The sequence below is a fragment of the Muntiacus reevesi genome, chromosome 2, assembly GCF_963930625.1.
Source record: "Muntiacus reevesi chromosome 2, mMunRee1.1, whole genome shotgun sequence".
Lineage (NCBI taxonomy): Eukaryota > Metazoa > Chordata > Mammalia > Artiodactyla > Cervidae > Muntiacus > Muntiacus reevesi.
The window spans coordinates 93,322,731-93,342,037 of NC_089250.1; the positions used below are offsets into that span (position 1 = coordinate 93,322,731).

Consider the following 19,307-nt stretch of genomic DNA (forward strand, 5'->3'; position numbering starts at 1 on the left):
AAATTTTATGGATTGAATAATAGAGCAGAATATTTTTTTAACCTTCTTTTAAAGTAGTTTTTACTGGTTGTATCATGGGGATAAAATTTTCACAAATGTATAAAAGCTCTACAAGTCTGATTTCACACTTTTGATCATTGAGTACAGTCATTAGTTGTACTGAATTTGTGAACTTTGATATGCATCTTTGTTCCTAATTCTTTCCTTTAGGTTATTATCGCACTGAGAAAGATAAGGGCACACAGTATGAACTATTTTTTAAGAAAGCAGACCTTATGGAATATAGACACGTGACTCTTTTTCGCCCTTTTGGACCTCTCATGAAAGTGAAGAGTGAGATGATTGACATTACTAGATCAATTATTAATATCATCGTGCCACTTGCTGAAAGAACTGAAGCATTTGCACAGTTTATGCAGAACTTCAGGTAATTCCCGGAGCTTAGTGATTTGGCTAAGTGCTCCTAAAAAAAGAAAAACACATTCCATGCCATTTTATTTAGTTTACCTTCACTGAGTAGGGTTACTTAGAATTGCAGAATAATTTTATAGGCTTTGGGGAACTTTATGTTTTTAATATTCCCTTTATTCTTAAGGCATGTATAGTATATTGTGTTATTGACAGTTTGAACTGTGGAGTAAATCGAGGGTGACAACTATTAGGAACTAAATTTGATTACCTTCATAATTGTGTTTTAATTCATTTTAGGACAAGTTGAATTTTTAAAAATAACTTTATTGAGGCGTAACTTATATACAATAAAATTGACCTGTTCCAAGCATACAGGTTTCATGACTTCTGACAAATTTATACGTTCTTGTAACTGCCTTTCCAATGAAGATATGGAATATTACTGTCTCCCCAGAAAACTCCACTGAGAACAATTTGAATTTCAAAATTGGAAGAAAAGACAAATATTCAAGTAAAAATGGGAGAATGTTATTCCATCTTGGGAATCAGAGATTGTAACGGTTTTAAAAGCATTTTTAAAAATTATTAAATTTGGATATTTTTATATGCTGAAGTGTTAAAAATTAACAACTACATATTAGAGTTTGTATTTGAGAAAAATTTTGTTTTTTTCATTTAATAATTGTCATGTTTTTAATACTTTAATATGATAGTCTTAATTCTCTGTAATCCCAATTTTTGTTCTCATTGGAGTTGTTGGATATGAAAACTAGTTAACACAATTCTGTTGTAGAACATCTGGAAATCATGCTTCCAAATGAGTTTTGCCTTTTTGAAATTTCTTGCTTGACATCTGATTTCCTAAAGCATTTTTAATTGCCTTTTTGGAATTACCTTCAGATGCTACATTTTTCTTTACAGTTAATAATCTCAATCATGACAAATATTTATTCCTTGATGATAGGTATAATTTCTCTAATTAGGTAGTCTGAGGACAAAATAAGTTTTGAACTAAAACTTGAGTTATTTATTTGATTTTGAACTGATTGAACTTACTTCTTTGAGTAACTTATAGTTTGCGTCTGAAGGCGATACCAAAGCAAAAGTTTCAAAAATATTTCAAAATATGGCAGCTTCTTGGGCTGCTTACATTGGCTCTCCAAGTGTTGCATTCGTTTAGACATATATGCTGTTACACGTTTGCTGTGATTCCTTTAATAATTCAGCAATATTGCCAGTTTTATATTTCCTTAGCTTCGTGTTATTTCGTTCTAAATGAGTAATGCTTTATTGTTTTCTTGTAAAGCTTCATATGATTGCCTTCTGAATGAGTAGTGCCTTCTATATTTCCCTGAATGAACTTTATTTTTCAACCTTGTCAGGGATGTATGTATTCATCAGGACAAGAGAATTCATCTCACAGTGGTGTATTTTGGTAAAGAAGGACTTTCTAAAGTCAAGTCTATCCTAGAATCTGTCGCAAGGTTGGTGAGCCATGTCCACAATTGAAGTCTTGTATGTATAATAGCAGAAGAATGAGAATTTCAGATACTGAGTGAATTAATAATTTTGAATAGTTGTTGTTGAAAGTTGGCTGAGATGTGAGTGGTGGTGGTAGTTCCTCATTTCACCCCTGAGTTTATTCATGCATCTCTAATGACTCGTCTTCCTTTAACCTCGGCGTGGCATGATTAGGGTGCTGTTACTCTGTGGCCCACTCACCTTCTCTGTATTTGCCTCCATTCACTCTTCATTTCCTTCTTTTGAACTCTTTACTTTTTTCTAAATCTAATCCTTTCACTTTGATATCATCTCCTAAGCTTGTCTCTTACTTGCCACCTTTCTTTCCTTCCATTTTCCTAAGTTCGTTCTCTCCCTGCAAATGATGCTTAGGTCTCCCCTATCCTTCAGAGACCCCTACCTGACTGTGCAGTACCCAGTAACTACCATTAGGTTTCTGTCCTTTCACAACTAAACCTCACAGAACAGTAGTTCTCTAACCAAGCAACTCATGTAGTACCTGGCACATAGTAGGTGCTCAGAGGTTTGAATGAATGAATTAGTCATTCCTTAATACTCCTTTATTAATTCTGTAGCTTCTCTTCCTTTTCATCTCTAAGTTATGGGCCCAGAGTTATGACCTAACTGCCAATTTCAGCCTTTTCTCTGACATCCTCTTTGACTGCTTTCTTACACTTGATTCCTAACCAGTATTTCCTTCTTGAAACTCTCCTCTGATGTTTGTAAAATGTATATATTTTGTAAATGCAGGTATGTTATAATGTAAGATACTAGGTTGATTGTCTTTTCTGACCACATCAACTCTGTATCCTTTACTTGCTTCTTTACCTTTCTGCTAGTTGTGGCCACTCCCTAAGAGTCCAGCTTTGTCCGGCCTTTCTTCTCGAGTCGTTCAACTAACATTCATTGAGTCCCACCGACTATGTTTCAGGTACACTGCTTGGGAGTCTGACTGGGGTGGTTGGGATAGGACTGGGCACCGAGGAGGGAGTGCGCTCCCTGTCCCAAAGGACTCACAGCACTGGGGTATGAAAAACACTGTCTTCTCCGTCCCCTTCGCTAGCTGCTGCTCCTGATGGCCCTCTTTCAGTTCACACTAAGCTCATTCTCATAGTGCCTGGGCTTGATGTCTGAGAGCAGCATCTTTCACTCATTCTTTCCCTCTAGTCAGTCAGTTTCTGCGCATTGCCCAGGACCTCTGCTCTGTCCTTTCCTCGCTGCTGCCACCACCTTAACCCAGGTTCCTTTCCCTCCTTACCATTTTCAGATCACCTACTAAGTGCCAGTGACTGATGTTAGTATCACGGAAGTTGCGTTAATCAATACTCCTCTGTGGCAAATGATGGAAACTTATTAACTTATTTTTAATTTAGTTGAGGCAAATGGGAGCATTATTGAAGAATCTTGGATAACTCCCCAGATTAAAGGGATGATTAAAACCAAATTTAATGAAGAACAAAACAGCTTTGGTGTCTCAGTGACTGGGGTCAGAGACTTGAATACCATCATAATTCTCTTATCTTCTTATCTGTTTTTCTCTGCATGTTGACTTCATTCTCCTGTTGCAGATTGGCTCCTTCCACATATGAGGTATATGGCTGTTGGCGGCTCTGGGCTCACATCTTCTAGCTTTGCTGTCAGAGAGGAAAGAGCTTTCTCCCAGGTCCAGTTGAGAAAATCCCAGAGAAGGACTTTTGCCCAGTCTTGAGCCAGATACTATAGCCAGGTGGTGTGGGGATATTTTGATTAGCCCAACTTGAGTCTGGCTCCCTGCCCCTAGGAAGTCACTGTGGTTGGTATATTCTATGATTAGTTCCTCCACTTGATCCTGGAGTGAGAGGTGGTGATTGATAGTTTCCTCAAGAGAGGAGAGAGATCTGCAACATGTGGGGTGGAGGGGGATGGGCACTCAGAATCCACTCCATGCCTTGTTTGAGCCTTGGCATCCATCTCTCCAGTCCCCATTCTATCCTGTTGTAAGAGTAATCTTTTAAAAATGTTCCTTTTTTGATCCAGCTATCCCCTAGTGCAGCAGTTCTCCAACATCAGTCACCTGGGAGTGACTTGTCGCGAGAGAGTTGTAGATGCTTGGCTCCTTCCCTGATATCTGATTCAGTGGTCTGGGGTGGGGCCTGAGAATTTGTGTTTCTAACATGTTCCCAGGCAGATCTGATGCGATGGGTGCAGTCCCTTGGCTGTGGAAACCACTGCCCTTGTGGAAAAATTCTGACTCCTCCTTGACTTCAGAACACTAACCAAGTTCTTTAACCTCTCCTCAGTCTGACCCTATTCTGGTCTTCTCTCATTGTTGCCATTTTTATCCCTGTGTTCCAGTCTGATTTGTCAGATTACTGTTCTTTAAAAGGCTTTCTACTTTCTTACCTCCTTGCCTTTGAGAATAATTAATTGAAATGACCTTTACATTCCCCACTGAATTCAGTATTTTAATCAAGGCATAACTTAAATTCTGCTTCTAACATCTTTTCTAACTACTACAGACACAAGCAGTTTTTTTGAATGAATGAATGATTCATTCAATCAGAAAATACTTATTGAACTCATACCCTATGAGGAGCACTGTGTCCATAGTAATGAACAAAACAAAATCCCTGCTCTCATGGAGCTTACATTCTAGTGGGAGACACTCGAACAGATATGTCTGGTGATACTGAGGGAAACAACGCTGGGCAGAGGAATGAAGATTGAAGCAAAGGGAGGTCAGGGCTACTTCACGTATGGTGTGAAGGGGATCCCTCTGATGAGCGCTCATTTGAGCAAAGGTCTAACAAATTCGAGAAAAGAATATTCTTTGTATGTATCATTCATGTGGATTGCATTATTTATTACCAGACATTATTGTTTTCCCATGTGTATATTTCTTAACCTCCCCAATAGGTTTTTAAGATCCTGAAAGGTAGTGGCCTCTCAACACTTACTAACTTCACATCACTAGCATGTTGCCTCAGATGTGGGCATTTAGTTGAATATCTGTCCCTGATGATACAGACATTCAAAGCTGATGATTTCCCTATATGAATATAGACCCAACATAATAAATACCTGAAGTGTAAAGTATTTTTTGTAACTTGTGTTATAGAGTCAACTTCAAGTGGGACTTACCATTTGTTGTATGTGTTTTCCTCATAGTGAGTCTAATTTTCACAATTATACCTTGGTCTCATTGAATGAAGAATTTAATCGTGGACGAGGACTAAACGTGGGTGCCCGAGCCTGGGACAAGGGAGAAGTCTTGATGTTTTTCTGTGATGTCGACATATATTTCTCAGCAGAATTCCTTAACAGCTGCCGATTAAATGCTGAGCCAGGTGTGTAAAATGTTGGTAGGTGAATTGAGTGTAAACTTTTAGAACAGTGTCAGCACATTCCATATTTTGAGTCAAGTTTTTTAAAGTTATATTTAGCATAATTTAATTGGAATATTAAGTAGGAAATTAAAATTTGCCCCTCTGAAGTTCATACCCCTTATTATTTTGTGACCAGATTCCAGTGTATACATTAGAATCCAAATAAACAAATGCAAAGAAATGAAAAGTCTTGAAATTGATTAAGGAAGAAGTAGAACGCATCAGAAAAAGCCAAGCAGTGTGATATGTGTGAGTCAGAAGCACTCTTCCTCAGGCAGGTGCTGCCAACACTCATGTAGGCATGAACTCACGAAGAAGTCTAGGTACAGATGGTGCTTGGGCTCCCGACTGTGCATTTTGGGATGACTACTGACTGTACTTTATTTTATTTGTACATATTTCAAAAATGTTAAGAGCAAATGACTTTTATATATCAGATATTATCCTAATGTGATAAGGAGGTTTTTCTATATTAAAAATTCTCAGAGTGTGTGTTTTTTATATAGAACTACTCAGATCATGCAGGTTATCTTCTCAGATCATGCAGGTTATCTTCTTGCAAATCATTTTGGTTAGGGATGGTTGTGAGGAATTCTGAGACTCGGGGGGATAAATGAGAGTTAGATTTACTGTTTTTGCAGCAGATAGCATGAAGGCCAGAATGTGGTAGTTGAAGGAGATGTATTTGCTTAATGTAAAAGAAATATTTTATCTGAAGTATTTTATATACATTTTTAAATTATTTCTTTAATGTAAAAAGAACAATTTGCCTTGGGGAAATTGAGCTCCCCTTCCCTACATGGGTTTTAATGAAGATGAATGAAGTCTGCTGGGGATCTTGTATTAAGAAGACTGCCACATTATTTACAGGGTCCTTTGCAGTTTTTGAGCACTTTTTATTACCATATCTGATTGAAGCCAATTTCAGCAAGGTGTTCTCTGTTGAGGGGAGATGGGCTAGCTAGTTAGCCTTAATGGTCTCTTCGGTGCTATTTGAAAACTAGTAACAAGACCTTTTGAGGGGTCATCGGGTACTTAAAACTCAGTCTTCCCAAGTTTTCCAAATCTTGTTCAGATCTATCTGCAGTTCTATATTTTACTGATTCTCTGTACATCCATTGTACAATATCCTCTGGATTCACTGTTTCACAATTCATTTTGAAGGATGGATTTAATAGATGTTTTGGAGTTTCTTGGTGATTGGTTAACCTACATCTGTTACTGTTAATTCAATGAAATAATGATTAATAAATGGCTCACCTCATGAACAGCTAAGAAAATACTTTTGAGCATCTCCTCAGAGTCAAGGGAATAAACATGTCAAAAGGGAATAAAACATCTTTTAGTCTTTTTTCTCTGTTCTTTTGCAGATTATAGTTTCATAGCCTGAATTACTGCTACATTGTAAAATCATTATCATGATCATCAACATGAGGTTTTTAGTAACCTGAACGTTGATAGAATGCAATATTAATAAAATAAAATCATCCTATGTAATAAAAACTTTAACAAAAGTGTAGTAGATATTGCAATAAATATCAGTGCTTTATTTTATTCTTTTTGTGATGTAAATGTATATTTTCATTTATAGGTAAGAAGGTGTTTTACCCTGTGGTGTTCAGTCTTTACAACCCTGCCATCGTTTATGCCAACCTGGATGTGCCCCCACCTGTGGAACAGCAGCTGGTAAGACTCTTATTGTCAGTTATGAAAAGCCTCAAAGATCCTTGCTAGGTTCCTTAATGTTTGTTTCACTAGTTGAAAAAGTTTCAGTTAAAAACTATAGTTACTACAAACACATTTTCATAGTGTACCCTCTTCCATAACATGCTTTCATATTTATTATTTCAGAGTTGTGGCATTCTGGCAGGGATGTTGGGGATGGGAGAGAAAAGTTTAGGCTATAGAGAAAAATTCATGTTCTAGATTGTGAAAATTTTCTGGTCATTTCTATCAAATTACTTTTAGTGATACTAAAAATAAAATTTAATTTTAAAACCTTATTGGAAATTAAAACTACTAAATAAGAAGGAATAGTATACTATGGGAAATTACTTAGAAAATCTTAGAATGGGAATGCCATATATCAGAACTTAACAGTTATTGACAGTTACACAAGTTTTGGAAAAAAAAAAGTTAAACTTCTATGGAATAATTCAGATTTACAGAAAAGTTGGAAGAATAGTATAGAGCGTTCCTTTACTTCACCCAGTTTCCCCTAATGTTAGCATCTTACATAATCATGGTTCATTTGTCAAAATTAAGAAATTAACATTGGTAAGTTACTTCTAACTCCACTGTAGATTTTATTAGGATTTCACCAGTTTTTCTACTACAGTCCTCTTTCTGTTCCAGGATCCGGTCCATGGTACATTGCATTTAGCCTAATCTTTTATTGTTATTAATAACATTAAGAACAAAAAGGAAACGTATAAACTAAGAAGATAATTTAACACATTTAAAAAATGAAAAATAACTTCAGGAAAGAAGTAAAGATAAAAACAGAAATTAATGAACCAAAAATAATAGGTTACCACACATAGGAGCTTATTCTTTATGTGCAGGAAAAAATTAGTCATAAAGTTAGGTGAATTCAAGGTATAAAAGAAAACACAATATAGGAAATTAGAATAAGAAAACATTACAAGAAATCAACCTCATATAGTAAGTTTTTAAAAATTCTAAATAGGAAAAAAAAAATTCTAAATAGGAATTGCCTGGTGGTACAGTCGATAAGAACCTGCCTGCAGATTCAGAGAACATGGTTCCATCCCTGCCCTGGATTATTCCTGCCTCAGAGCAGCTAAAGCACGTGCTGCAGCTCCTGAGCCTGTGTACTGCGGCTGCTAGAATCTGTGCTCTGCAACAAGAGAAGCCAGTGCACTGCAACGACCAGTAACCCTCACTGACTGCAATAAAGAAAGGCCACACGCAGCAGTGGAGATGCAGCACAGCCAAAAAATCTAACAGGAAAAATTTGAAACTTTATAAAATATTAACATGAACTAAATTCGTTTTAGTATTTTATAAAAGCTCTTCTTAGTAGTCTATAAATAAAAGAGGTAGAAGCTCTTAAGAGATTAAGAGCAACTAAAAAATATAAGAACAGTTATCAAATAGTTAACCTCCAGATATATATATATATACAAACATATATATATTTCACTGTTGAGTTTTTCCAAACTTTCAAAGAACAGATAATATTAGTACCATGTCATCTGCCTGCCAGACTCCTCTGTCCATAGGGATTCTCCAGGCAAAATTACTCGAGCACTGTTGCCATTTCCTCCTCCAGGGGTTCTTCCCGACCCGGGGATCAAACCCAGGTCTCCCACACTGCAGGCAGATTCTTTACTGTCTGAGCCACCAGGGAAGCCCATCTTCATACCAACCCCTGGTAAAACATGTATACATAGCATACACATACACAGATGTCTACTTTACCTGTAGGACAGTATTAGGAATATAGATAGAGTTAGTCAGTCAGTTCAATCGCTCAGTCGTGTCCGACTCTTTGCAACCCCATGAATCGCAACATGCCAGGCCTCCCTGTCCATCACCAACTCCCGGAGTTTACTCAAACTCATGTCCATCGAGTCAGTGATGCCACCCAGCCATCTCATCTTCTGTCGTCCCCTTCTCCTCCTGCCCCCAATCCCTCCCAGTGTCAGGGTCTTTTCCAGTGAGTCAACTCTTCGCATGAGGTGGCCAAAGTATTGGAGTTTCAGCTTCAGCATCAGTCCTTCCAATGGACACCCAGGACTGATCTCCTTTAGGATGGACTGATTGGAGCTCCTTGCAGTCCAACGGACTCTCAAGAGTCTTCTCCAACACCACAGTTCAAAAGCATCAATTCAAAAAGCACTCAGCTTTCTTCACAGTCCAACTCTCATATTCATACATGACCACTGGAAAAACCATAGCCTTGACCGAACCTTTGTTGGCAGAGTAATGTCTCTGCTTTTTAATATGCTGTCTAGGTTGGTCATAACTTTTCTTCCAAGGAATAAGCGTCTTTTAATTTCATGGCTAGAATCACCATCTGCAGTGATCTTGGAGCCCCAAAAAATAAAGTCAGCTACTGTTTCCACTGTTTCCCCATCTATTTCCCGTGAGGTGATAGGACCAGATGCCATGATCTTAGTCTTCTGAATGTTGAGCTTTAAGCCAACTTTTTCGCTCTCCTCTTCCACTTTCATCAAGAGGCTTTTTAGTTCCTCTTCACTTTCTGCCATAAGGGTGGTGTCATCTGCATATCTGAGGTTATTGATATTTCTCCTGGCAATGTTGGTTCCAGCTTGTGTTTCTTCCAGCCCAGCGTTTCTCATGATGTACTCTGCATATAAGGCAATTAAGGAGGGTAACAATATACAGCCTTGACGTACTCCTTTTCCTATTTGGAACTAGTCTGTTGTTCCATGTCCAGTTCTATCTGTTGCTTCCTGACACGGGGTCTGAGCATCCACATCTGCCTTATCTGACACTCTAAATCCTTTGTAGAAATAAATTATTAAAAATGAAAAGCCATATTAGTATTGGAGAATGAGAGAAGTGCCATTGGGAGATCTAAATTTTGAGAACTTTCTATAAGATGACAATAGTTGTCATAGGATTAGTTACTGGAGGAGAGAGCAGTCTGGAACATATTTAGGAGAACAGTGACAATGAGGTTGCCTTGCATCCTCTGAGCTCATGGGAGACAGGAGTGGTGGAGTCTGTGTGTTTCTCTGGTAGGTGTGCTGAGCAGCAGGCATCACAGGCATTGACCCACAGACTGAGGAAATATGTTTGGTCCCTGGAGCTAGAGTCAGGGTAGAGTCCTAAGATTACCAATTGTAGGGTGGATGGGAGACCCAGACTCCAAAGGTGAACTGCTGTTGGCACATTCTGTCCAAGACCATGTTTAGCCCCTTCTTCACTGTTACTGGAGATAGACCTTTGTAATCATAGCTAACAACCATGGTTTTTGAACAGTGATTTTTGAAACAAAAATGAGAAGCAACTAACCACAACCAGCCAAACAGTTGAGGAAAACTAACACCATGAAAGAAGACCAAATTTTAATAAATAGAAAAATTGGCACATGAGTATATGAATAGAAATAGAAAACAACTTTAACTTAAATATATCTTTAAGGAAATTAAAGAAAATGTTAATTTCATAAAATTATTAACATTTGTTACTAAAAATAGAACTTGGAAATTGCAAAAATATTGAACTCAATAAATGGGCTGACTAGCAGAATGATCATAGTTGAAATAGATTTGTAAACTAGCAGACAGGCCAACTGGACATATAAAGACCAAGAGGCAGTGTGAGAGAAAAATCAAGATATGGGAAATCATTTCAGAAGCTCTAAGACTGTTAAATAATTGGAGTTCCGAAAGGGAGAGAAAAGAGAGAACAGAGCGAGAAGGAAATAGAAGAAAACATCAAAGAACTAGGGAAAGAGAAGTTTTCTGGCATTTGAGAACAGAAAGGACAATCCTAATAGTTTCCAGAGATGCTCAAAGTAGTAGAATCTAGCTTATCTACAAAGGAATAATGATCAGGTTGGCACTTGCAGTCTTTGTGATAATATTGATACTAGAAAATACTAAAACAGTCCCTTGAACATTCTAAAGAAAAATAGCTTCAATTATAGAATCCATATTTGACCTATTTGAAAGCAAAGCAGATATTTTTGAACACTGAAGAACTCAGTTTAACTATTTTTCAGAGGCCTTTTCTAATTCAGCAGAATGAAAAATGAACATATTGAAAGAGGAAGACCTAAGAATAAGAGTGGTCAACAACAATAAGAACCCAGTAAAACTTCTTTAATTAATTTCTTTAAATAGTTGATGAAACACATAATAAAAAAAGTTAAAAAGCAATTTAGGATTAAAAAGTCAAAAGGTATATACATGGTATACATATGTGTATTGACCTAACTCTGTCCCAAGATACCTAGAAGCAGTGATATCCTTAGAGTAATAACCATACCTGACTCCCAGATCTTAGTGCTGAGATGGGTAATAGAGGAGCCCAGAACATCTTGTAGCTCTAGAAAAAAAGATGATGGTATATGTCAGAGGGATGTAAGACCCTGAAAGAGCTCCCAGTGGCAAAGCTGGAACAATTTGAGCAACAAACTAGTACTGGCTTATAACACCAGCATAAAATAAATATCATGAGTCCATTACTTATATGAATAACTTTGTGAGTGAATAAGGAGATAAATAATAATAAATGACAGAATGATGGGTTGATTAGATTAGATAGGGGGAAAAGGAACAGATCTTCCCACAGAATTTTAAAGAACTCTTGTAGGTACTTCCTTTTCCACAAGGTGGAGCTAGGTGACTCACTTCCAAAGGAACAAGTAAGAAAAAAAGAAAACTTTTTTTTCTTAACTTCTGAACAGAGAAACCTGGCAGGCACCACCTTAAACTAAATAATGAAGGTTAACATCACTAGTGTTGTACCCCCCCCACATGTGATGTAACAAGAAGGGCTTGTCACCCCTGTGGTCTTTGTTCCAAAAACCTATTCAGTTCAGTTCAGTTCAGTTGCTCAGTCGTGTCTGACTCTCTGCGACCCCATGAATCAGTCGCAGCACACCAGGCCTCCCTGTCCATCACCAACTCCCAGAGTCTACTCAAACTCATGTACATCAAAAACCTATAACCCCAGCCTAAATCATGAGAAAAACTTCAGACAAACCCAAATTGAGGGACATCCTATTAAATACCTGACCATTACTCCACCGAACTGTCAAGATCATCAAAAAGAAGACAGAGGCACTCACAGTTTCTCAGGAGACTAAGGAGACAACATCAAATGTACTGTGCCCTGGACAGATCCTAGAACAGAAAAAAGAACATTAAAGGAAAAACTGGTAGAATTCAAATAAATAAAAAAACTGATGGAATCCAAATAAAGTCTGGAGTGAGTTAGTAGTAATGTATCAATATTGGTTTCTTAGTTTTGATAAATGTACCACAACAGTGTAAGATCGTAACTTTTAAAGGAAGCTGAAACTACATGAGAAATATATGGGAGCCCCTTATTATGTTGTAACTTTTCTGTAAACCTGAAATTGTTTCAAAATTTAAAAATCTAAAAATTTTACTTGAAAAACAAGCCAAAAGAAATGTAAAATGGACTCAACCTATAAGAATGAAGAGCTAATATTCTTGTCTGGTTTGAGAGAATGTGGACAAAGAATGTTTTGAAGTAGATACATTCTAGATGTTGTATAGAGAAATAAGTTTAAGTGCTTCCACTTCAAATTCTAGTTTCACCACTTTGTAACCATTGGACGTTATTTAACCTATTTAAGCTTCATTCTCCTTAAAAAGCATAAGACAGAAGTTTGCTCTCTATAATATTTAAAGATACATTAGAAAGTAAATAGGAAATACATCAAACAGAAAAAAATAGGTAAAAGACATCTGACAATAATTCATAATAAACAGTTTGATATAGTCATTCTTCACAAGAATGAGTTAAAACAACAGGTGATGATTTTTTCTGCTGTTAAATCACTATTTTAAAAAAACAGTCACATGAGTGAGGCTGGCAGGATAGGGTCTCTTCCATCCCTGCAGTGGTGTGGGAATATGCAGGTGTACTTTCTGGTTTGAGAGTTGTCAGGTAAGCTCATCCCTCTGATCCAGTCATTTCCATGGCAGGAGTCTCTCCTGAGGAAGTAGTCAGAGGTGTGGAGTAGCAATATGCAGAACTTTGACAACATTCGAGTCAAGTAGAACTCTAGTAATAAAATGAAAGGTTGAATTATAGAATATACTGTGGTGAATGTTATGTGTCAAGAGGAGATTGTTCATGAAATGGAAATAAATACAACTGCATAAATGTACAAGTAAATGTAAGGTTAAAAAATGGAAGATGGTGTATATATATTTTAGATATTTTAGCACTATAATATCTAGTATTTTTATGTACATTTTTCTTCGTGCAAGGTACTATTCTGTTTTTTATACATGTTAATTCATTTAATCCTGTAACAGTCTCTCAGGTAGGCACTATTATTACCCGTATTTTTTAAATGAAGAGAGAGCTAGGCATGAATGGGTGCCCCTCCCCCAGTGCGCAGCTCGCCACGGTGTCGCCAGGAGCCCGGGCAGTGTTGGCTTCATAGTCTCCACTCTGTTATATTAATTCATTAAATAGTGAGTGTCCATTATTCACCCCTGGAACCCCAAGATCCATACAAATGTGGTTATTATTCATAAGAATCTTTAGTCTTGCAGGAAGAGACAGAAAACAAAATCAGTTAGCAAATAACCAGCCGATAATTAAAAGAGGCTGAGTTGTGAAGAATGATGAGATCATTTCTGTGCTGTTTGGTCAGAAAGGCCTCTCTGAGATGAGGCTTTTGGAGGGCCATCTGAATGACAGGAAGGAACCTGCTGCACAGTGACTGGGGAAGGCGGTTCCAGACAGAAAGATAGGTGGTGGATTTCCTAAGGTGACTGGAGAACAGTGGGTGAGGGAGCACAAAGGCCAGGTCATGGAGAGCCTGTTTATACCCCTGTGAGAGGTTTGAATTTATGCTAAGGGTGATAGACAGCCTTGGGAGCTTTGATTCTGTGGAGAATGAATTAATTGTGTGTGACTCCAGCTACAAGTAGCCAGTTAGGCTTTTGCAATAGATCGAGGAGGTGCTGTGGCTTGGGCAAGGGTGGTAACTGTGGAGACAGGTTTAGGTATAACTTAGAAATAGCACTTGCTAAAAAAAAAAAAAAAGAAAGAAAGAAAGAAATAGCACTTGCTGTTGGATTAGAATGTGGGGAGTGAGGGAGAGATAGGAGTTGCAAGAGGAGAGAACAGAACTTCGGTTTGAGCATGGTAGGTGCATCTTGCTTATTAGTGGCCTGAAGGGGACGTGTCAGGGTTGCCAGGGGATTCATGAACCTGTTGTTCGTGAGGGGCCGAGAGCTGGAGGTGTAGCTTATGTGTGGATAGCTGCATCCCCCACTTGCTTAGGAGAAAAATAAGAGTAAAAACAAAATGCAGTAAAATATTAACAATCAGGGATTATGGATAATGTGAGTTTCCTTCTACTTTCCTCCATGAAAATGTGCCAATTTAAAAATCAAAGCCAATGACTCTTTCCCCCAAGTCTGATAATATTTGAAGAATTTTCATAATATTTATTAAATCAGAATTGGCATAGGGTAGAAATGTCAGAGTAGATGTTTTAATACTTTGCACCAGGATTATATGTATTATATATTTTTTGACTGAAGAGATAAGAATATTAGAGCCTAATCTTGGTTTTGCCACAGAAGTCATACCTCTATAAGTTTGTTTATTCGTTTAAATATTTATTGAAAGCCTATCCTGTGCCTTGCATTGTTCCAGGTGCTAGAGATATAGAATTGATTAAAATTAGCAAAAGGTCCTGCCCTCAGGAAGTTTTACATTCTACTAGAAGCAGCAGAGAAGCTGCCTTCTCCCCCGCAACCTCCCAAATGGAATAGGAAAGTTTGTGTTTCATTTATTAGCTCCTACTTGAGCCAGATCCTCAGTACTGCCTGGGTCATTCTATTTTCCAGTTTGTTCTCTCATTCTGCACAGCAGCTTTTTCAGACTGTCCCCTGAAACTCTCAACTCCCCTAACTCTTCTCTGCCTCTACAGACCTGTATATTCTTGTATTCCTGCTATCCGTAAGAATTTCCACATGGTTGCCCTATAGATCACTCAAATTCATCATGTCCAGAACGTTGCTCCACATCATTCCTCCTGGGCTGACCCTTTCCTGGTGCTCCCACTCTTGGGGGAGATAACTGCCACGTACCCTTTGTCAGGACAGCAGCCTGCGGTCCAACCTCCTGCCTAATTTTGTAGGGCCCAGGAGTTAAGAATGGTTGAAAAATATTTTCAAAAGGATAATATTTCATGACATGAAAATTTCATGAAATTCAAATTTCAGTGGCCTTAAAGTGTTTTGGAACACAACATGTTTCTTTAACTGTTGTTGATGACTGCTTTCACTCTACACTGGCAAAGTTGAGACAGATTCTGTGTTCTTCAGAGCCTAAAATATTTACTATCTAGTTTTTATCAAAGTTTCCTGAGACCTGCTCTACATTCGTGGGCACCGATACATCTGACTGAAGTGTTTAGACGCATCATTTTTCACCCATAGTGCTCTCTCCCACCTCAGGCCTTTGCACAAACTGTTGTCTTGCCTGAAACTCTGTCCCAGCATATCTTCTTTTACTTGATTAACTCTTGCTTCTCTCTCAGATCCCAGCTCTCATTTCATTTCTTGAGAAAGCCATCTCAGAATGCTGCACTTTGGGTGAGGAATCAGTCTCTCTCCTTTCTGTCACCCTCCTCACAGCCATATCCTCACTTCCCTCCATAGCTGACTAGACTGTGGTCAGTCATGAGCCACAGCCTCTTCTCTGCTATACACTCACCTCCTTCATCCCTCACTCATTCCAGTGTTTTCTCTTATAACCCCAGCCTAGTTAAGGACACCTCTGTCAACCAGGCTGCAGAGCAGCAGAAGGTAGAGAGTGAGAAACACACTCCCACTGCACAGAACAACTTTAAATACTTGAGCACAGGCCTCTGGGTCTCAGGCTGCCTCTAGTCCCCTTACTCTTTGTCCTCCAGTCCAGCCGCACTGTCCTACGCCTCCCAGCAACCCTCACCACTTCTCACTCCATGTATCCTGCTTCCTGTTTCACTTAGGAAGGAGAAGCAGTCAGGCGTTCACTTCCTTTTTCTCCTGTCATGAGACCATGGGCCTCACTGGCCCTGTCACATCCTCAGCCTCTCTCTCTCCAGTCCCAGTGGAGGACCTTCCCACATCCCTTCGTAAGGCCAGCTCGTCCTTCTGTAGTGAACTAGATGTCTCATTCCTGATGTCTAAACAAGGACATCCCTCCAGCTTTCTTCACTCTCTCGTGTCCTGACATTTTGCCTCTTCTGGATCATCGCCATTAGCCTACAAAAATACTGTTATACCACTTAGGTCTGAAAAATGTAATAGCTCTTTCTTGACCTGGAGCCACATTCTTCTTGCCCTTGTTTTCTGAGCTCTTGCCACAGTTGTTTCTTTACTGTCGAACACTCCAAATGTGCTCCTACCTCAGAGCCATGGTACAAGCTCCTGGAATGATCTCCAGATATTTGCATAGTTCACTCCCTGATTTCACTAGGGTCCCTGCCCAAACTTTACCTCCTCGGGCCTTTTGTGGCTGTTATATCTAAAATAGGCTTTCTGTTTTGCTCTCTCTTTGGCCTACGGCATCTTTCTTCCTAACATGTGTCACCACCTGAGACCTATATTTATTTATTTGCTATTTTCCCATCAAAACGGAGGCTCTGTGGTAGCAGGGACTCTGTCACCTCTGTTCATGGCTGGGTCCCCACTGAATTGTGAATTTTAAAAGGCGGTCTGTCAAGCTTCAACTTTTACTTGATTCTACATGCCCAATATTATCAAAGCCCTGATTTTTTTCTTTCTCTGCTTGGACTTCAATGGTGACTATTCCATTTTAAAGGTGGTTTCCCTCGTGGTGGGAAAAAACTGCAGCAGTTCCAGACTTAAAATTTATACCCTATGCTAGAGGCTGATAAACTTATTCTGTAAAGAGCCACATAGGAAATATTTTAGGTTTTGCGGGCCATAAATCCCTGTTGCAACTATTCAGCTCTGTCATTGTACCATGAAAACACCTAAAGACAATTCATAAACAAATGAGTGTGCCTGTGTTACAGTAAAATGATGTTCAAAGCCAGTAGCCAGCCAGATGTAGCCCGGAGGCTATAGTTTGCTTACTCCTGTCCTGTACCATCCAAAGGGAGTAAGTGTCTTTTCTGGTATCTCTCTCAGAAGAATGAGGGGGCTCTCTGTTTTCCAAAGTTCCCAACAAGCGTCTTATTTTAGCATGTTGGCCTGAACATTATCTAATGCCTGTTAGTGAAGTAGTTCGTGAATGAGTGGGATGAAACTGTCTCACTGGTGGAGAGTGCTCACAGTCCTGTCTGATGCTGCTAGTGGAAGGAGCATCCCTGAAGCTCATGGGCTGCATGGGGCCAGGTAATTACTGAGCAAAACTGTACACAGTTAGGAATGGGGGTAGGGGAATGGATGCTGGCCATGCATCAAATGAGGTCTGCTGTGGAGAAGTGATTGGTGTATTACAGTATGTGCTTACGCCACTGGTGTCCTCCTCTAATGTAAGCCCCCTGAGGTCAAGCATCACACTCTTTGATTATTAGTAACCTCAGCTCGAACCTTGTACAAGACTTGAATCAGATTGAGTTGGAGGTGGTTAAGAATCCTATGCTCATGGGGATTACTATACTTTTGTTGGTTTTTATAAGGATTTAATAATATAAAGCCATGTGATCCCATTATCAGTCACATAAATGATTCCTTTTTTACAGAAAAAATTATTTGGAAAATATTTTAATTTGTTTCATCGTTGATTGAAACTACTTCTGGTTTTTGAGGGATTAAATTGAGTTTTGTTTTTTAAACTTAAGGTTCACAAAAAGGATTCTGGCTTTTGGCGAGATTTTGGATTTGGAATGACTTGTCAGTACCAATCAGATTTCCTGACCATTGGTAAGTATACCTTACGTTTAAGAATAGGACTTTAGGTGTTTACTATAATATCTTAAGATGTTTTTCTAAAGGTCTCAGATTTAAATATTTTCCTAATAAATTTTGAATATCTGAGATTGGCTGAAGAGTCTAGAAATAGGAAAGACAAAATAAGTTTATTTTATTAGAGTCTTTGACTAGAAAAATGAGGTCATAAAGATAAAATAGCCATGTTTGCAATTGTTTCTAGTACTGTAACAAAAGATCTGTACGTAACTTTGGTGTTGTAATCACAGATGGCTAGAAGTAATGTTCAATTGTCTAGCTCAAGGGCTTTCATATTTTTTTATTTAGAGAGGAAACCACCTTTATTTATCTTTTGAACATAATGCAGAATTTCAGTATTTAAAACAAATGGGGGGAAAAAAATCTCCTCTCTCTAACTCTGGTTGTAGTTGGAGTAAGGGACTTGGAATCACTGGCTTAGTCATCCACTCCCCTAAAGCAAGTTGACCATGAAGAATCTGATCTAAGCTACCTGCCCCACCCCACCATCAGTCTTACCTAGCAAAAATAAAGCATCAGAGCATAGTTTAAGGAAGCAAGCTGAAACCTGATTTATTCATTCCATGTTTCCTGATTCACTCAGAAGAAACTCCCTTTCCACTGCATATTGTTGTTGTTCAGTAGCTAAGTCATCTCCGACTCTGCATCCCGGTGGACTATAGCATGCCAGGCTTCCCTCTCCCTCACCATCTCCCGGAGTTTGCCCAAGTTCATGTCCATTGACTTGGTGATGCCATCCAGCCATCTCATCCTCTGGCACCCTCTTCTCCTTCTGTCTTCAATCTTTCCCAGCATCAGGGTCTTTTCCAGTGAGTTGGCTGCTCACATCAGGTGGCCAAAATATTGGAGCTTCAGCTTCAGCATCAGTCCTTCCAGTGAGTGAGTATTCAGGGTTGATTTCCTTTAAGATTAACTAGTTTGATCTCCTTGCTGTCCAAGGGACTCTCAAGAGTCTTTTCCAAAAAAAAAGAGTCTTTTCCAGCACCACAGTTCAAAAGCATCAATTCTTTGGCACTCTGCGTTCTTTATGGTTCAGCTCTCACAGCCATACATGACCACTGGGAAGACTATATGGACCTTTGTCAGCAAAGTGATGTCTTTACTTTTCAACATACTGTCTAGGTTTGTCATAGCCTTCCTGCCAAGAAGCAGTTGTCTTCTAATTTCATGGCTGCAGTAATCATCCACATTGATTTTAGAGCCCAATAAGAAATCTGTCACTGCTTCCACGTTTTCCCCTTCTATTTGCCATGCAGTGATGGGGCCGGATGCTATGATCTTAGTTTTTTTAATATTTAGTTTTAAACTGACTTTTTCACTGTCCTCCTTAACCCTCATCAAGAGGTACTTTAGTTCTGCTTCAGTTTCT

The 19,307-nt window shown here is 38.7% G+C and overlaps 1 protein-coding gene across 4 annotated transcripts in view; it reads left to right on the plus strand.

Annotated features, from left to right (window-relative positions):
- The window catches only part of CSGALNACT2 (chondroitin sulfate N-acetylgalactosaminyltransferase 2), a 53,722-nt gene that overhangs the window by 25,722 nt on the left and 8,693 nt on the right, over positions 1-19,307 (plus strand). For 3 of the 4 annotated variants that reach the window (XM_065922349.1, XM_065922351.1, XM_065922350.1), the window contains 5 exons: positions 211-427; positions 1,794-1,895; positions 5,080-5,258; positions 6,889-6,983; positions 17,812-17,893. In XM_065922349.1, the coding sequence (XP_065778421.1) occupies positions 211-427; positions 1,794-1,895; positions 5,080-5,258; positions 6,889-6,983; positions 17,812-17,893 (675 nt within the window). The remainder of the gene's footprint in view (positions 1-210; positions 428-1,793; positions 1,896-5,079; positions 5,259-6,888; positions 6,984-17,811; positions 17,894-19,307) is intronic. The other variant, XM_065922352.1, reaches the window with a different exon arrangement.